The sequence below is a fragment of the Nelumbo lutea genome, chromosome 2 (assembly GCF_056320005.1).
Source record: "Nelumbo lutea isolate HS-2025 chromosome 2, American lotus-T2T, whole genome shotgun sequence".
Lineage (NCBI taxonomy): Eukaryota > Viridiplantae > Streptophyta > Magnoliopsida > Proteales > Nelumbonaceae > Nelumbo > Nelumbo lutea.
Genome location: NC_142685.1, coordinates 63277226 through 63298122, shown reverse-complemented (window position 1 = coordinate 63298122; position 20897 = coordinate 63277226). Strand labels below are relative to the sequence as shown.

The 20897-nt window shown below is 36.4% G+C and overlaps 1 protein-coding gene across 1 annotated transcript in view; it reads left to right on the top strand.

Moving 5' to 3' along the window:
- LOC148871156 (uncharacterized) overlaps positions 1–20897 on the top strand; it is a 37359-nt gene that overhangs the window by 7903 nt on the left and 8559 nt on the right. Inside the window, 11 exon segments of the mRNA XM_088970013.1 lie at positions 1968–2059; positions 2145–2242; positions 2340–2492; positions 2617–2728; positions 2867–3407; positions 3526–3596; positions 3763–3990; positions 4254–4318; positions 4321–4371; positions 5013–5234; positions 6768–7279. Of these exon segments, the coding sequence (XP_088826139.1) occupies positions 1968–2059; positions 2145–2242; positions 2340–2492; positions 2617–2728; positions 2867–3407; positions 3526–3596; positions 3763–3990; positions 4254–4318; positions 4321–4371; positions 5013–5234; positions 6768–7279 (2145 nt within the window).

Sequence of the window (20897 nt, the reverse complement as noted above, 5' to 3'; positions counted from 1 at the left end):
TAACATAAATTATACATTAATAATAATTTACTAAATAAATTAAAATTTAATAAAAATAAATATTATTAATTTGAAATTGATTTAAATTCAACTTTAAAATAATGAAAAATAAACACTACAAGCTGGGTTCAATACGGGTTTTCCTTTCACCCTAACTTAACCCTCCAATGCTTCTACTTGAACCCTAACTTAACACTATAGGGGTTCAACTTGATGTCAATCAAACTTTCATCTGTTTAATTGTATTTTTTCTATAATGTGTTTGAAAACCCATATAAGGATGACAATCTAACTTGCCCTTGTTGAGGCTCTGACTTGCATCAACTTGATCAGAGCATTTTTTTTTTATTGTTGATCAAGTTCAAGGTAGGTCTCAGGGAAACCTAAGCTTTGGTGACCAGGGACAGGGTGGGATGACATTTTTCCAGCCCACCCCAGCCCAGCCTTAAATTGACCCATCAATCGATAAATAATGTGGATAATATATTATTTTATATTATATAACATTTTATATTATGTATCGTTGTATACAATACATAGTATTGTATAATCAACCTTAATAAATATTATTAACAATAAAAAATTAATACAGATTTATCAACCAATACATATATATCGCAAAAATAATGTTTTATGGATTTAATCTGAATTAACCCAATTAGGAATATACAACAAAGCTCGTGCATCACACTGGCCATGACTGGTATAAGAATATAACAAACAAATACATTGGACTATTGAAAATTTGATAAATTCCAAACCGAGCATGAGACGAGTTGCATACCTAGTAAAGATCTTAAGTGGTATTAAGAATGGCAATATTAGTGCCCAACAATAACCCATATATTATTTTTTCTTGGTAAAATAGCAAATACCTTATTATACTAAAGTTTCTTTCCGCAAGTGGCGTATATTATCCACAAATTATTGCGCAGTATAATTCAAAGCGTGGAGAAGAGGCCACGCCTGACAACCTACTGGATTCCACAATATATATATTTTTTTGACAAAGGTAAAGATTAATAAAAGTAAACTTTATATATAGTTGATAATAGATTATCACCACATGGAATATTATATGATAAGGGGAAAATGTTATAACCAATCAACCGGCATATAAAAGGGTTAACGTACCAATCAGATGAATATTCATCAAAATTAATTTATATAGGGTACTTTTGATTGTTAAAATTTTTTGCGGTATTATATCTTATTCGACATCTACACACGCAAAGCTAATGAATCTATAAATAGGAGAATTCACAAAGCAACTAATTACTTCTTTTCTTTTCTTCTGATATTTGCCCCCAACCTCCTCTGATCTTGTCCTCTATCCTCTAAACCCGACCAGCTTGTTCTATTAAAATCATGCTGAGACTTGGCATAATTCTCACCCTGCTCATTTTCTGCACAACTTATTGGTCACAAGGAACCAGCACAACTGCCATCCTTAAGGTAAGGTTGCTAGCTTTTTACACACACAAACGGGATGGGATGGGAGGGATTATCTGAATTCTGATGAAGGCCAGGCGATATGATGGCTGTGTAGTGGGCTCTGGGTAACTAACCATAAAGTTCTATTCCCCGTCCACAACCAGTCACTCTTGCTTCATAGCCCGTTATGCATAACCATCGCATTCAGACAATCTGAATGCCTCAATCGGTGGTTCAGAGAGTAGTTCAGATCTATACTATTCTAACATCCTACCCACAAGACACTATGGATGTACATTTGGAACATTTACTACGAATGGTAATATACAAGTACAAGAGATGACATTGTGCTGTAGTGTTTTGTGGATGGCAAAATCTCTGATCAGTTCAGACTTCAGAGTTCTCATATAGAAACAATTTATGATACTTAACTTTATGGGGTAGAGAACTTGATTCCTTTTCTCTTTTATCTTATTAACTAATTATATGTAGGAAGATAATGCATGTGTATATTTATTGATAAAAAATGGCAGCACTACATAGTTTACATGGGAGATCACTCGCACCCAAACTCAGATTCTGTGATCAGTGCCAATCATGATTTGCTTGCTTCAGTCCTTGGCAGGTAGGACATTAATTGGATTAGATCATGAGAGTACACCCACCCTTTAGGAAGTTCTGAACCACTATGACCCCAACCTTTTTTCCAGTTATGAAGGAGCACAAGAGGCAACGGTTCTCCATTATACGAAAAGCTTCAGAGGCTTCTCTGCCATGCTTACACCAGAACAAGCACAACTCCTTTCTGGTAAGCTTGTTCAACAAATATGAATGTGAGGCCGGGCTACCAAGGATTTTTGCAACACCAGCTGGAATTAATGAATGACTCTCCCTTGATGCTGCAGAGAGCGAATCGGTTGTTTCTGTCTTCGAGAGCAGGGAAAGTCACGTCCATACCACACATTCATGGGAGTTTCTAGGAGTCGATTCCATTTATCAATATAAGCAACTTCCAATTGACGTGAAATCCGATATGATTATCGGTGTTATCGACAGCGGTAAATGCTCTTTTTGTTTATTTACTATAGAATGACACTTATGATATGGCTTTACGCAAGATTACCGATTTGTATTAATGTAAAGGAGTACGGAGAGTAACTTCATGACTTGTGGACTTGACAGGAATTTGGCCGGAATCAGAGAGCTTCAATGATAGAGGGTTAGGGCCAGTGCCCAAGAGATTCAAAGGGAAGTGTGTCCCTGGACAAAATTTTACAGTGGCTAATTGCAACAGGTATATATTATTAAGAGGTTAACGATCGGGGCCAGCCGATTGAATAGTGGATTTGAATACTGTATAAAGCATGAAATCTGGATTTCCAAGCTTTCTGCAATTACGTATATATGGGTATTGTTGATTTGAATTATGCAGGAAAGTTATAGGTGCCCGGTACTACACGAAAGGATATGAAGCAGAAATCGGTGCACCTCTTGAAGCTCTCGGCGTTCCTTTCTTCCGGTCAGCTCGAGATGAGAATGGGCATGGCACACACACTGCCTCAACAGCGGCAGGATCTGAAGTGAGCAATGCCAGCTTATTCGGCATGGCTGCTGGTGTTGCAAGAGGAGGTGCACCCACTGCTCGGCTTTCCATCTACAAGGCTTGTTGGCTTGCCGGGCTTTGCAGTGATGCAGACCTACTCTCCGCCATTGATGATGCTATTGATGATGGTGTCGATATAATCTCGGTCTCAGTGGGCGGGACAAGTCCTACCTACTTCGTGGACACAATAGCCATCGGAGCCTTTCATGCATTTAAGAAGGGAATTCTGTTTTCAGCATCAGCTGGAAACAAGGGAGTTAGTCCGCTGTCATTGTCTAATGGGGCTCCTTGGATCCTCACGGTGGCAGCAAGTACTGTGGATCGAGAATTCAGATCGGATGTGTGTCTTGGAAATTCCAAAGTTTTGAAGGTAATTATTAACTTACCAGCTGCTGGAATTTGTCTTTATTTGAGACGATTTATAAATTCCTGCAGATCAAAGTGCTTTAATACATTTTGATCAGGGATACGCATTAAACCCATTCAAGATGGAAGGGTATTATGGTGTAATAAATGCTAGTGCTGCAGCTGCTCCAGGCGTTCCTTCTCGTAATGCAAGGCATGCATGTCCGCGTCTCATGGCTTAACCCCTTTAATTAATACCAATCGATATTATTTAGTTGTTCATGAAAATATTCCATCCAATCTTATGTCCTGAAACAAATGCTGCTGCCTTACTACTAGTTCTTTTCTAATGGGGTTTCAGTATTTCTTTGTTTGTTTAGCTTGTGCCAGAACAATACTCTTGATCCCACGTTGATTAAGGGAAAAATTGTGGTCTGCATCATGGGGTCGACCGACTCAGGGAAAAGCTTAAAACAGGGTGGCGCTAGAGGAGTTATATTCATTTATGAATTTTCCAAGGAGAAAGCAAACCTCCAGTTTGTACTTCCAGCCACAATGATTGATGAAAATGAAGCAAAAGTTCTCCTAGCATATCTAGCTACAAAAAAGTAAGTAAACGACGATGGAATGTCGAGCAATTCAATGATTCATAACCATGCAATTTGGCCCGGGTTGAACACCGACCTGATTAACCCAATTAAACGGAATAATGGGCTAATTTAACTTGGACCTGACTAACCCAATTTGGGTCGGGCTGGGTTGAGAATTTGCCAAAATTTTCAATGGGGGCAAGCCCTAACCCGGCTCAGCCCGATGAAGTTGAAATTGTTCTCGTGCATGTATGGATGATTGGTGTTTATTTTGCAAATAGGAATCCAACTGCAAAAATATCTCCCACGAAGACTGTTCTCAACACAAGTCCAACACCGGTTGTGGCTAGTTTTCTTCAAGAGGTCCTAATTTCATAACGCCTGATATTATCAAAGTATGTTTGATTTATTTATTTATTTATACCATCTATTGCTATTTTCTCTTGCAAATTCATAACATTATGTTACTAAATGGATCAGGGTTGAACGCTACTAATTAAATTCGGGTAGGGTTGAGGAATTTGTGGTCGGGTTAGGTTCAGGGTTAATTATTGGCTTGTATAAGGTGCAAGGGTAAAGTAATCGACCCAACATCAGCTTAAGTCATCTATCCAGATGATTGAACCATTTCAGTCTAAGTTTGGAATTTAAATCAGCCTCCCACAATGTTCCATAGCATATCTCTGTCATGTATTAGAGACATCTCTCAATGTTAAAATCATCATATGATATTATCATCGGAAGATGTTATCAATATATGGCCAAAATGTGCTATGAAACATTGTGAGGGGCTGATTTGATCTCCTAACTTTCTCTCGTATATAAATATATATATACCCTGCTCTAATTCTTCCGGAGTAGAGTCATGTATCCACTGACCGAGTACCAATTTAAGATTGTACAAATTTCGGGCTCAAATTGGTAGCATTATATGTATTAAGGAACAAAAGAGAAATAAGTTATAAACTTTTACATAACACAAAATGAAGTATAAAAAATTAATTTCTATTTTTCAACAAATCTTCATACTAATACAAAAGAAAAATATATGTTGCAGCCTGACATTACAGCCCCTGGAGTGCAAATTTTGGCAGCTTGGCCGCCAATAGCAACCGGCATAACTGGTGGTCGGCCTACTGACTATAACATAATATCTGGAACCTCCATGTCCTGCCCACATGTTGCAGGAGTTGCTGCTATTATAAAATCCCTTCATCCTTCATGGAGCCCATCAGCCATAAAATCGGCAATGATGACAACGGGTGAGAATATTATATGTTTATTTTAATTTACATAATTCATGGGTTTGATCTTCCACGTCAGCACCTCCACTTTAGGAGGGACAGTGTGAGATTAGAGATGTTCATAAGAAAACTAAAGAAAAAAAAAAGCACCAACCAAATTCAGAAAACTGAACCAAAAAATCCAACTAACAGAACTGATTGATTAGTATTTTTCAGTAAACCTAAAAGAAAAATCGGTGGTTGGTCGAACTGATCAGTATGTATATATATATTATATTTATAATTATTTATTTGTAATAATTTATTTATAATATATATTATAATATTATAAAACTAAAAAGCAAAAAACCGAAATGATCATCTTGCTAATCGATTTATTTTGGTTCTGTATCAGTTTGGGATTTTACAAAAACTGAGTATATGTTTGACATCAATGCTTCAGAAAATGGTGCTGTTGATGTATGGGTTGGAAGCACCGTTTTTTAAGAAAATGGTACCTTTTTTTTTGTTTGGAAACGTCGTTGTCAAGTAGGATGTTTCCTGGAGTAACAACAATACTTTTTTTTGGTACCAGTGCTCAATTACCCATTATACCGGGTTATTCTATTCCACCTCTTAGAAAGAAAAGAACTTAAATCAAAATACTTAATAACACGGCGATACATTTATACAAAACTTCCAGGTCACTGCCACATCATATCCTTTTTGGTAGCAACGAGCTCTAATCTAAAAAATGTCAAATTTAACATTGTTTCAAACCATACTTTCTCGATTTCTAAAGAGTGACTTAAAGCACTGTTTTTTATGAAAAACAGTTCCAAATAAACAAACGTTTCCTGGAGCACCATTTTTTCTGACATAACATTGATGTATCACTGTTTTCTGAAACAACGACAATGATACCAAACAAACGCTGAAGGACTGGTTCCACCGAACTGTGAGCATCTCATGTAAGACTAGCCCAATTATTGGATCATGGGAATATTGTCAATGTTTTGAGAGTGGTCCTATTTAACCAATAATAACACCCCATGTTTATTTATCCATCAAGTGTGCTGTGCATATTACCCCACAACTACTCCAATATCTCATTTTGCATATATTATTGGTTTAGCAGCCTGGAAAGGAACCTTCAAGTGCAGCTAATTTGGATTAATTGGCTCTATAGAACCTTAAACTTGTTACAATAACAGCTAAGCAGGGTGTTGTGGCTTTAATATCCAACATAAAAAAGCATATCTGATATCCCTCCTTTCTAAAAATATTCAAAGTGAATTCTTCTTCTTTCTCCTCTTTCACATATTGACCATAACAGTTAGCTAGGTTGGTAGCTCAAGACCTAGCATTTTTAAGACACGCATTAAGTCTCAATCAATCTATATACGTTTGTTTAAGAATAAATTAATTCTTCAAAGTGTTACTACTAATAGGAAACATGCATGCTCAACTCCTAACGAGCTCAAACAATAGTTTAATGCCAAATTACGTACCTATATATGAGCACATAATCATATTTATAATGTTCTTACAGTTTGTTTCTTTTTCCTACAGCTTCGGTACTTGACAACACTCAAAAACCCATATTAAGTATCTCATCAAGTGACTCTCTAGCGACACCTTTTGATTATGGGTCGGGACACATCAACCCAATTGCAGCAATAGATCCTGGACTAGTATATGAATTTGATTCCACAGATATCATCCAATTCCTCTGTAGTTATAATACTACAGCTTCTGAATTCTTCAACTTAGCAAGAAAGAGAATTGCTTGCAAAAGCCCATCAATTCCCTCCTACAATCTCAATTATCCTTCAATTGGAGTGGTAAATATGAATAGGAGCATAGCAGTACATCGAACAGTTACTTAATATGGTAAGGGCCGAACAATTTATGTTGCATCTATAAACAAGCCAGCAGGTGTGGACGTTGTGGTCAGACCTAGCAAGCTCAAATTCAGTAAAGCTGGTGAGAAGAAGTCTTTTGAGGTGCATTTTAAGCCCTACAAGAAAAGTAAAGAGAGCTTTGTCTTTGGGGACTTGACATGGAGCAATGGCATCCATAATGTTAGGAGTCCCATTGGCCTCAATGTTCTCTCAGTCTAGCAATTTGGTGTTTAAGCAGCCTAGCTAACTATATTATGTACTCTTTTTCTCTTCTCCTAGACGATATTTCCAATAAAGAACCGTAGCAGGGAGTACACACACATGCTACTCCGTGGTTCCCAAGGAATAATAAAGAAGGACCTAGCTAGCAATTTCAGGCTTGTAAGTTGCATTACCATATGTAACTTTAGAATCTACTGAAACATACATAATGTAATTATGGCCAGTGGTTCTTATGTTGTTGTCTTAGATTGTTTACATCATATATGCAAATTAATATTTTCTTTTAACACTAAATGCGTTTGAGGCTGGTCTAATTGAATAATTGTTCCAATCAACCTGGATTAAACACCAATAATTTTGTACCTTCCCTTCATTTGAACTAATTGAAGGGGAGGGGTGGGTAGGATTATTACGACCATCATCATAATCCAAGCCTTGTCCCATTTATATACAGACTATATATCATATGAATCATGTTTCACCATTCTATTTTGGTTAGTTTTTATTGAATTTTGAGTGTTTGAATCATATCTTACTACCTTGACAATGTCCCTTTTGGTCTTCCTCTAGCCCTCCAACCCCCTTTATCTTGCAACAAAGTTATGAGATTATAATAAGTATTAATTAGTTACATGAGTTAATTTATATTAGTTACATGACCTATGCCTCTATTGTTGTGTGTCTTTAGAATCATGGTGATATGGTTTCTTTGCTTGGTTGCCCTAGACGACGCCAATTTGTTGTACACAAAATTTGGTCAATTGATAAAGAAGATCCTATAAAGGGTAGAGTCCTAAAGTATGTCTCCTAGTTAGTTTTTGATGCATAAGTGAAGAAGTGGGAAAGGGGTCACCAGGCCAAGCTGAGGAGGCTTGTCAGTGAGAAAAGCAAGGAAGCAGGGATCTATAGTTCCAACTTTGATCTTTCCTGAGTAGTTCTGTCAATGGTCTACTGATCATCCCATAACCTTGGACAAATTTTCTAGAATACCCTATATATCAATCCTAAAAATCTTTGCAAGGACTTGATGGTAGTAGGTTTAGGTCATTGAAACATAAACTCAATCTTAAGCAGATCTTCTTTTACTCCCTCAATTGTACTGATATGCCCTAAGTATTCAACCTGAGCTTGCCTAAATGAACATTTGAACATTTTGGCATAGAGATGATGTTGTCTTAGTGTATAAAATATTGTTCTTAAGTGATCCAAGCGACTCTATAAATATAGGCTATCAACTCAGAGGTCATAAAAAAATATGACGACAAACATCCTAAAATATGGTGCAAATACCTCATTCATAAGGGTTTGAAAGGTGGCTTGGACATTGGTCAAGCCAAAAAGGAATGGCCCTAAACTCATACTGACCATGATGAGTTTTAAAGGCACTAGTTTGTGACATCTTCCTCTCTCACCTTGGTTTGATGGTGCCTTAACTCTAAGTCCAATTCTGAGTGCACCTTAGCACCATACAACTCATCTATTAACCATCTAAGGTAGGCATAGGAAACTTGTCATGATATTCATCTCATTGACTTCTCTATAGTCTAAACAAAACTTCCAAATTCCATCTTCTTTCTCACCAAAAGCACGGGGGGCAGCAAAGGCACTGCGGGGTAGCCCTTGTGTTCACACTTCATAGGAATGGAATTAAGCTTAAGAGGAATGTGGTGATCATTGTTTCTAGTGGGGTGGTCCTTTTGGCTTATCAAAAACATCTTGAAATTCAACCAAGAAAGCATGTTTTTATTAAACATAAATTATTTAACCACCTAAACTTTACTAGTCTCCTCATCTTTATTCCTATAGTTATTGAATTTGGAAATCCTTACAATAATGTAGATCGAATGGTTTATGTTAGGGGTGAGAAAAAATCCGGAAAACCGAATCAATTAAAAAACCGATCAAAACCGAACCAGAAAACTGATTAATCGAACTGGTCGGTTTGATTTCAGTTCGATGTTTTCGAAAAACCAACAGTTTCAGTTCGGTTTTGGTTAACCATTTAAAAAAAAATGTTAGTTAATTGAACCAATCGATATATATAGAATAATATATATTTATATAATATTATAATATTATATATTTATATATTATTTTTTATTGTTTTTTGAAAATCTAATAAATGCCGAATTGAGACTTTTCAGTTCAGCAGTCTAGACTCTAGAGTGTTCGCCAGTCTGGTAGACAACAGCTAGACTTTTCAACCTAGCTTTTCCCTTTTCCTTTCTTTTCCTCTATCTTTCTCTCTCTCTCTCTCTCTCTCTCTCTCTCTCTCTCTCTCTCTCTCTCTCTCTCTCTCTCTCTCTCTCTCTGACTTTCACTCTCTCAGACTCAGACTCCCACTCTCCCAGAGTCTCGGTCCCAATTTTCTTCTTCGTTCTTCCCCAACGGACCAACAGGCATCGGCCTTTGGTGCTCCCAAAATTACTTATGAACTGCAATAGCTTCATATACGGCCTTCGACACTCCCAAAAATCAATGGACCAATGAGCGACGACCTTCAGATGATGGCCTTTGGCACTCCCAACTGCAATAGCTTCAATGGACCAATGGGCGATGGCCTTCGGCACTCCCAAAAATCAATTTTCTTCTTTGTTCTTCCCTAGTCACTGAGCTCTTTATGTTTCTCCCACTCTCCCACTCTCTCTGACTCCCACTCTCCCTGTTTCCATTTTTTTTTTTAATTTTGAGGGCATAAAAAAAACAGAAAAACTGAATTGCGGTTAATCAGTCGACCGATTGCATTGGTTCAATTTCGGTTCAGTTAAATATAAAAACTAAACAAGTTAGTTCGGTCCAAAAAATCATCTCACGGTTCGATTAACTGAACCGTGAACACCCCTAGTTTATGTAATGTTTCTCATAGGATTATTGCCAAACTTCTGGCAAATAAAAAAATTGTTACCAAACTTGATTGCTCCTAATCAAGCTATATTTGTACAAGGAAGACAGACCACTGGTAACCTTAATCTTGCAAAGAAATGTTTCACACCATGAACAAATCAAAAGGAAAGTCAAGTTGGGTTGCAATTGAGGTAGACATGGAAAATGCTTTTGATAGGATGAGTTGAAAATCCTTAAACCGATGGAAATCATGGGCTTTCCTTCTCAATATAATCAAATGATTGATCAATGTCTATCATCATCTATGTTTTCTGTTCTTCTAAATGGCGATCCTTCTATTTTTTTTTTTTTTTTGAATAAAAAAGGGATTGAGATAAGGTGATCCCTTCTCTCCCTATATCTTTGTTCTTGGCATGTAGTATTTTTCAGCAATGATGTAGAAAGCTAAAGCTGAGAAATCAATTCAAGGTATTCCATGAAAAACCTTTAGTTTCTCTTCTCTTATTTGCAAATGATTACTATTTGCAAAGTTCACCCAAAGCAAATACTAAAGTTGAAAGAGTTATTGGATCAATTTGAATAAGTTGATGGTCAAAAAATAAATTAACAAAAGTCAACAATTTTGTTTAGTATAATAATGTTCCAAGGCTTCATTATTATTAGTACATCAAATAGCTGGTGGTTCTCAAGATGATGAATTCAAAGGATGAATACGTGGGCATGAATTTATGTGAGGGAAAAAATAAATGGCAAGAATACAAATAAATTGTTGAAAGAGTGAAGAAGAGAATTGTGGCTGCAAGCTAAAAATTTATTATAAGTAGGGAGCATTAGGGCTGTTCATAAGAATGCCCAACCTGACCAAACTAACCGACCCGGACCGACCCAACCCAAGTCGGCCGGGGTTTCATCAATACCGGTCGGTTTCGGGTTGGGCAAATATATAAACCGATATATCAGGTGGATTTCGGTTTTCTTGTGTGAAAACCGAAACCGACCTGACCCGAACTAAACCAGACTTCTACTAATTCGGTAGTTCATAGTTTGAGTAGTTTCCTACTTAACTATAACTAGTCTTCTACTAGAAATAGAAGGCTCATTAGGCAATTACAATTAGAATAGGCAATATATCCTAGTTTCTAACTTTCTATAATCTTTTACACCAAATAGGCAATCCATTAGGCAATTACAATTAGAATTCAATTAGGTGTCCTTTTGTATAGAAGCAAAACCGAAACCGACCCAACCTGACTCAAACCGACCAGGTCGGTTTGACCTATCAGTGGGTCGATTTGGGTTTCCACCTCAGGTAATCCGACCAAGTCGGGTCGGTTGGGACCTGACCCGTAAACACCCCTAGGGAGCATAATTACTTTGATGAAAGTAGTTTCTCAAGCCATATCTCTATATCAAATGAAAACATACTTAACACCCACTATAAAATTAAAAAGTTGATTTTGGTGGAAATGGAACTTTAGGCTTCAAACCATAACTTGAAGGAAAAATGGTGAGACCTCAAAATGAAGGTGGTGTTGGAATTTTAGAGACAAAGATATAAAAAAAGCCTTCTTTGTTTTATTTTGAGTAAGAACAAAGTCTTATCTATAAAACAGGTAAGGAGGCTCTTCAATGATAAAAATAATCTACAGACAAATTAAGGTGATTTGTGCAAAGTATTTTGAAATCTTCTTCCATCATGTCAAGCCAAAATAATCCCATTCAATATGGTGGAATAATTTAATTAAACTAAAAGAAGAAGTGAAAAAGAATTTCTTCTGGAATAAAAGATGAATCACAAGTTTTTCTCTTTTCAAATCCATGGGTACCTGCTTCGTTGAGTGGTAAGGTTGACAAAATAGATAGAAGTCAAAAAATCATGTCCAAATTCTAGCAATGGTTGTGATCCCTAGTAGATTGGAAGAGGGAGACAAAGTATTTGGAAACCTACAAAAGATGGAATCTTCACAATTAAATCAGCATATAGAATATTTGTTTTTAACTAGGAATTAAGGCTCCGTTTGGATGCAGTGCAAATACAAATATGCACTATACATTTTTTGTGGAAATGGACACTGGTTCAAGTGTATGCAAAGTAGGGCTGCACATTCGGGAGCTCTTTGCATTCTCGTTATTTGTTTTGAAATACACATTTCCGCTGATTCATATTTGGCTTTTTTATGGATACAAGATAAAGCATCCCAACTCCAAAAACTGCTCTAGCCAATTTTTGTGCCAAACTTGACCATTTAAGGCAACAAATTTAACCGTTGGCTCACTTTCACAGTTTCTGATGTATTATGACCGTTACAACTTTTTATTAACAATGGGGGGAAATGGGCTTTGATTATTTGGTTCAAGTATCATTTTCTAAGCTGTTTTACAAGTCAATAGAACTTTGCATTCTACTATGGGTTGATATCCTATCAATGAAACTGAACTCTACATTCAACCCAGTACAAGATACTAAACTTTGCACAAGATGTTGAACTTTACATTCTACCCTGTTGGTCATGTTTCTTTGAATAAAAGACAAGTATAAGATTGTAAGAACTACCTTACTAATTCAGTAATAGCAGTTCTAGAAAAGGAAGCAGAGTCACAATTAATTGAACTCTGCATTATACCCTTATTATCTCCTCAAAACTTCGACAACTTAAAGCAAACAAGAACCTTAGCAGGCCCTACTGCAAATTTCATTTCTGTATACACCCTGGAAGGCCCTAACTAAATATAACTACAAGACTTAAAGATGAAATTGAAGTCATGAGAAAATCTCCATCTAGAATATGATAACTCAAGTTAGACTTTGTTTCCTAGCTTTTTTTTTTTTTTTTTTTCTATTGATAAAAATAAACATGTTGCTTCTGATGCAACATGAAATCACATGTTGATTCATTACGGTTTGATCTGAAATAAGCTAAAGATAGCACAGTTCATCTATTGTAGTTACTTTCGACACAAGGCAAGAGAAAAATAAAAATAAAATAAAATAAAAAACAAGAAGGGGAATGATAGGATGCATAAGCTCTGACTAAGAAGAATTTCTTGAGGTTTTCAACACAGAAAAAATAACAAAAAAAGATTAGGATGTATTTGAATTGGAAAATTGAAAAGAAAAAAAAATGAAATGCGGTCAAACTAACAACCTGAAGTGTAGTCAAGGATTAAAATATTGACATGATACAATCAATACTGGGTGTATCGTATCGGTATTGATAAGAACAGAAGCGAGATACGCTACAACTAGTACGATACATGTCCATTCAATCGTATTGAGAAAATACAATTAGTATCAGTGTGTCGCACTATATCAGCCGATATTGACCGATACGTGTCAATACATGCTGATATGCACGCATCTCTTGTTTAACAAGTACTCTTATGAAGATTCGAACTCAAGCCTTGGTGCCCAGCCACCCATTTTGCTGTGCGCTAACATTCTAAGGCACTATTCCATCATTCAACTTGCGATATTAAGTGAAATAAAATAAAATTTGTTAACTTTATCATTAACATAAACCTAGACAAATACTATATGTTTATGTTCAATAATTCTATCTTAAAATAAAAAAATACTATTAAAAATTACTATTTATAAACCTTAATGAAGTAAACAATCTATTAAATTTACATTTATATCAAAAATTGTTTTTTACTCTCAATTAATTTATACAAATAAAAATATTAATGATACATAATTATTTTATACTTAAAATTCATAAATTTCTACATTATATGTATCTTTAAATTTTAAAATATGTTTATAAATTACTCATAGATATTTTAATTTAGACTAAAAAATAACATATTTATTATTTAGAAAAATAAAAAGTTGTATACAAAATATTTAAGAATATAATATTAAATTGAATTTATCAAATTCACTAATTTAAATTTATATAATAAAATTATTTGTTATTTCAAAAAAAACTATAGAAATAAAAATGTTAATAATGGAATTGTTACTTTAATAATTAAAAATTATGAATTTCATATGATATGTATCTTATAAATTTTAATAATTTTGATATATTTTTAGTTAAGATTAAAAGTAAAAATATGATAATAATATATGTATCTTAGAAAAACTATAAACTTCATATGATAGTGATTTTGATATTATCAAACATTTCAAAAGTTAATATTAAATTAATATTTTTGTTAATTTTGAAAAGTAAAAATATAGAATAATTTCTATAGTAATTAAAATATAGTAATTGCTTGTGTTTTGTGTCTTGGACTTATAGAATTTAACATAATAATGGTTTTGTGCATGTTTTACTTTTTAAAAACTCTATAATATGAATCTTGGACTCTTGATTGGTGGATTATCGGCAAAATTCTATGGTATTTATTTAACTTGTTATATTTTTGTAATATATTTCTTTATGTATTTATGCTTTATTTATGACTATTTTGACATTTATAATATATGAGCTAATTGCTTTACATGAGGCAGTTTTAAAAACTTTATGGTGTTTTAATGGACCACATGGGTCCTTATAATCCAAAAAAATTAAGTCAGTTTGTAAATTGACTAAAGAAGTTGGTGATGACTTCTCATTTCTCCCCTTCAGCAATGACTTCTTTCTTGCTAATCATCCAAAGTCTTCTTTTTGCTTTAGGTTTTGAATATCTTTTCTTATTGCCTTTTGCCATCTTTTGCATTGAAAAAACATCTTCATAACTAGTTGGTTCTAAGTTGTTAATTTCTTTAGCTAATGCAGTATCTACATTCTTAGTGTTAGGATGTCTAACCTTAGTTGACCTTCGTAATTCATGTCTTGGTTGTTCTTCTAGCTCTTCCATTTGACTTGGTCTAATATCTTCTGGTGTTTTCTACTCATGAACACTAGTGCTCCATGGTCCTGGAGATTTTTGAGAATCTGATGAGCTAGGTTGAGGCTCTGAATTTTTTTCCTCATTTAAATTTTCATGTACATTCTCCTCCATGACTTCAGAGTTGGGTAGTACCACTCACTCAGGGACTACCAAGATGAAGCTTCATCAAATACCATATTTCAAGATGTATAGCAACGATTGGTATTTGGACCATTGCACTTCCATCCTTTTCTTTCATTATTGTAGTTGAGGATTATACACCAGATAGTTTTCTTGTCGAACTTCTTGCATAGATGGTTTGGCACAAATACATAACATACACAACCAAATACGCAAAAGTGACTTATAGTGGGTCGATGATTCCATAACTTCTCATATGGTGAGAGAAAGTCAAGTGATGCAATGGTCGTCGATTGATGACATGTGTTGTTGTCTTCAAGCCTTCTACCCAAAAACGTCTTGACACATTTTACTTTGCAGTATGCTTCTACATACTTCAGCAAGATGCCAGTTCTTTCTCTCAACTACTCCATTTTATTGCGGAGTGTTTGGACATGTCAACTATCGTTGTATCCCATGTTTCTTGAGATATTTTGAGAATTTTTTTGATGTGTATTCTCCTCCATTATTAGTGCCTTGCCATATTGACTCTCAACTTCAAATTTTTTTTGTGCATTCTCTTAACTTCAAAATTTTCCTTTAAGTACACCCATACGTACCTTAAGAAATCATCTATAAATGTTATCATATACCATACCCCGGTGTTTGATTCTTACTTCACTCGTCCAAACACATCAGAGTGAATGAGCTCCAAAGGTTGTTTAGCTCGAAACTTTGATTCAGTATATGGCAATTGGTGTGCCTTGCCATATTGACATCCAACACATACTATATTGATCCATACTTTCAATTGAGGAAGTCCTTTCAACATTGGCTTTACCATCATTACTTTGAGCCTGTTGTATCCAACATGGCCAAGCCTTTCATGCTAGAGATTAGTAGTTTCATTGCGTCGAGTCTTTTCTACATTAGCTGATTCAGCAGACATTATGTAGATAGACTCTAATTTCTGTCCTTTCATAAGTGGTGCTTCTGGTGTATGTATACTCCGATATACTTTAACATCATTTGGACCAAATATTACAAAACTGCCAAATACAGTTAATTGAGATATTGATAATAAATTCTTTTTCATACCTAGCACATGGTAGACATTTTGGAGTTGTGCTTTTACCTTGTTGAAACACAAGATGCATAATGCTTGACCAATATGGGTGGTTGAAAGCCTTGCATCATTAACTGTAACAATAGCTTTCTTGCCTTTATATTCTTACAAAGATCAAAACATCTGTTTATCTCCTGTCATAAGATTTGAGCATCTAGAGATCCAATCTTGGCTATAATCAACTACTCCAAGATTTGACAAAACAAGTGTTAATTTGGTTGAGTAGTCTTCAACATAGCAATCGTGCTCATCTGGCTCTATAATACAATAGGAAGCTTTAGCATGCTGTTGTTCTTCACTTTCTTTATCTTCTTGATGATTGGCTGATGTTGCTGAATTTCCTTTAGCTGACTTCTTTTTGTTGTACCAGCATTCATGTGCACATAATGACCCTTCTTGGAACAATTATAACATATTACGTTGCGTTAATTACTCTTATACTACTGAGTGCCATCTACACGTGTTTGTAAAGCTCCTTTGCTGATATCATTCCTTCTGCTAATAAAATTTAGGAGGCTTCTACTGCATAGGCTTTCTGCTTGGCCCCTTTTTCTGAGTGAGAAGTGCTTCTTTTGTTTCCTTGATTGAAACACTAACCATCTACTTGTTTAGTGTCTCTTTCTTGGCCAACATATTTTCTAATTCAACAAGTGATGGATGTGTTGGACAGCCTCTAATAACTGTCATAAATCTGTTATACTCGGGTCTCAACCCTCGTATAATTATTCGTCTCATTTGGGTTTCATTAATTGTGGACTCTTTATCTAACTGAGATTTCATCATAGAAGCTCTTTCCCTTTGTAAAATATTAGTTGATTGTTATTTGATCCTTGACTGATCAATGCAAACCCATTTTGAAAAATAATTTAGATAAAACATCCTAGGCTTCGCTTGGAGTGTGGGCCTTTTTTATATGCTCTAAAAATTCTTTCTCAACAGTAATTTAAATAGTGTAATGAGCCTTATCTGCCTTGACTTTTCACTTCTTTTTGGCATTCTCGTCAATGGGGAGCAGTAGTTTCACCTTCGATTGTTACTTCCAACAAGTCTTTGCCTTGTAGATGACTCCATGCACGTGTGCCAACTATCATAGTTATAGTGGTTTAGCTTCTCCATTCCCGCAAGCATACTAGCTAAACCCACTATTATGATTGGTGAGATCCTCTTCTACTTTCTTTCACCAAGAAGCTTAGTCCTAGACTAATCGGCTTCACAACATCGTGCTGCTCACAATGGATGGTTCTAATCCGATAGAGCAATAGGTAGATCTTGGTTATTCAAGCATCAACCTGGCAACAATGTCGGACAACCTGCTCTAATACCAAATGTAGAGCACAACAAATAAGTGGACCCACACAAAAAGAAACAATATAGCAATATTTAAAGAGAAGCAAATGAATACACTATAACTAAAATTATCTACTATGCATATTACTTAAAACACACAAATTCACAAACATTTATAGATACAAACTTAAGCTATATACGAACAAAAACATCACACACTTACTATTTAACATGGAATTACACATATTTATAGGGGGTGAACCCCACGTAGGCAGTTAAAAAAAAAAAAGATTTTGTGGGGTTTTAATGGACCACGTGGGTCCTTTCAATCCAAAAAATTTAAGTCGATTTATAAACCAAGTAAAGAAGGACTCCGGATCTCCTGCCCACGCGAACACTACCCACAACACACTACCTAGAGAAGTCGGTGATGACTTCTCAAACTTGGTGTGTGCCCTCTTTTCTGCAGGAGGATATGTGATAAGCTCCGAGTGTTCTTGTTGCCAATTGGCATCAATAAGTAAAAAAGTGGTTAGGGGTCCCTAGTGCTGCTGAAGTCATGCAATCTGTTACTAAATTGGCAATATTCCAAGGAGGTTGGGACTTTGCCTACATAAGTTTCACCAAAAGTAGACAATCGGACTTGAGTTGACTAATAGTGGACAAGCCTGTTAGCTTCAGCCTCCTCGAGCGACATCAATGACAATCTGATTGATCTCTCATAAACAAAACAACCCCCGGAGTTGCGGATCATGAAACCTGCTCGTACTCTATCTGGGGACGAAGCACCATCACGATTAATTTCGAGAATACCCGGTGGAGGGAGTATCCAACCATGAGAAGAAGTGATATTAGCTACAGGTTTGTCCAACAATTAATGCAGTATATATTTTGGGGAGGGGCAGAGATAGTAGAAAGCACCTCTGAAATTTGAGCATTAGTGATCAATTTAAACAAGGACCTTTGTGGTTGTGCTTCATTGCAAATAAAGGGGGCAGCACCAAGCCATATGGTTTCATGATAAGCAATGGATGAATCAATGGTCTAGAGCTTCCAAACTACAAATATATGTGTTGTTTTCGTTCAAACTGAGCCCTACTTCACAACATAGAGGCCTAAGGTTTGTGCTGTTTTCGTTCAAACTGCCACCCAAGTAATTGATTCTGCGTGTATATACCTCTGAATCCTAATGCACCCTCATCCTTGTGTTGCAAGCAGGATTCCCGTCTCTTCAAAGAAATGTGACGTTTAGCATATCGCCAACCCCACCAAAAATCCCTTGCCATGTATACAACTTCCTTCATTTCCTGCTTGCAGCTAGTCCTTGGAGATCGAAGCTTCATTGAGTCCAGATCACTTGCCAACAACCTACCAACATGATGAGCCCCACTTTTATGGCGGGTCCTAATCTCATGGTAAAATGTGCGATATTATTTGATCAAGTTGGTAAGGAGTTGGAACGTCTTTTATTAGCAGAAGATCCCTATTTGCCTTCCTTGGCTTGGTCTAAGGAGGCTGACATCATATTTTCCACTGCGGCACTGCCCGTAAACCACCCTCCTCAATTTCTTCCTCACAACATTCAAGCTTAGCCTTGATTTTTTCGATGCTGCAACAAACCTCAAATGACTCCAAATTGTCGAATCAGGGATTAATGCTTGAGCTCCACAGGGCTCACCTATGCTCTGGGATTGTTCTTCACACACTAATCCAGCAGCCCACAGGGCTCACCTATCCACAACTAGGTCCACTCAAGAGATCGATAGACATGGGCCCCCACCCATACCATGCTTCGAAGACAAATTCAAATTCAAAATCAGCACCAAAGTGGACCCCACCCTGCCATCCTCCGGTCCTCCAATGCCAATGGAACCAGTGCTATTCTAGGTGAACGTTGGCCACTGCCGCCCGTAAAACACTCTTCGTTTCCTTCCCCCCGACCCTGGCCGCAGCTCCACTCTGCGAATACTGTCTCCTGTGGACCAAACGAGACCTGGCCATTGGACACAGTCACTGGATTCCTCTCTTTCTCTACTACCACTACCCACCGGGAGTACATCAAACGCATTTCAGTCATCTTTGTCATTAAATTGGATATTGGGTATATCGCACGGAAAATGGTAAAATTAAAATGAAACCAGATTTGCTCCTTACACCTTGTATGTGCCTGTGAGGAGCAGATCCCGTGTACCTCCCACCTGACTCATGCTGTGAGGTCAGTGTGAGGAGCAGATGTATACTAGTTTTAGTGTTTCTTTAACATACCAATAAGAAGGTTCCGTTGTCAATTTTGGCTTTGATTGTGGGACTTTAAAAAGCTTTCCCTCCTCTTGTCGCGTTGGTTTAGCATCCTACCTAGCATTCATCTCCTCTTGACAAATTTCTCCTTTACAGCTTTAATAATGAATCTTTCACCTAGCTAGGACTTCCATCGTTAGAGAACTATGTATGATGATGACATGGGGAGTCCACTAATCTCCACTCTAGGCTCTCCTCCACTGCAGTCATTGAGCGCATCCACTAACTCTTTAATGAATGCCCAACACCGAGTGTACAATAGGATCCCAAAATCCTTCACCCACAAATTTCTTTATTTGTCAGAAACATAGACTTTCTTAATGGAAGAATACCTTTTTGACACTGTTAATGCTCATCCTCTAAACCCGAAAGTTCGAGGACGAAGATGAAGCAACCTCGGAAAAGAACCAACAATTTTGAATGAAGTCTCTACCTTGTTTCCATCAAATCTGCTAGTGCATTGTGATTTACAATGGAGTGGAAGCAGTTGATGAGACTCCTCTAAGGGCTTGTTTGGTTCATGGGTATAGGGGTCTGGATTCGAATCAGAATGCATCATTTCGGTTTCTAGCTGTTCGGTTGGTGGAATGGCATTCCCCATTTGCATTTGAGGGAATGGCAATTCCCTCTTCCTCTCTTGAGTATGAAATCACATCCCAACTGATTCAAATTAACTTTTTGATTCCTGTTTGAACCCAACAGACAGACTATGGGAATACATCAGTCTAACTCCGATTCCAAGGTATTTCAATTTCGATTCCTATTCTGACTGTGACTGCAAACCATATAGACCCTTAAAGGTCTTATGAGAAAAGATGGAAAGTGATTGGCATGGATCCTTCCCGGAGGTTGATTTTTTTATTTTTTATTTTTCTACAACATTGGGTTCAGGATTGAAATTGACCAACTCGCCAATACCGCGTCAGAAGAACACTTGCTGCTCTATCTTGTCTTGGACAAGCCACGACTACTGTAATGGTCCCATTCACAACTTTGATCATCATCTTTCTAGTCTAGATTCAAAAACGAATAAAAAATCCATCGTTTGTTTACTACAAAAGGATCCCTTCACATGACATA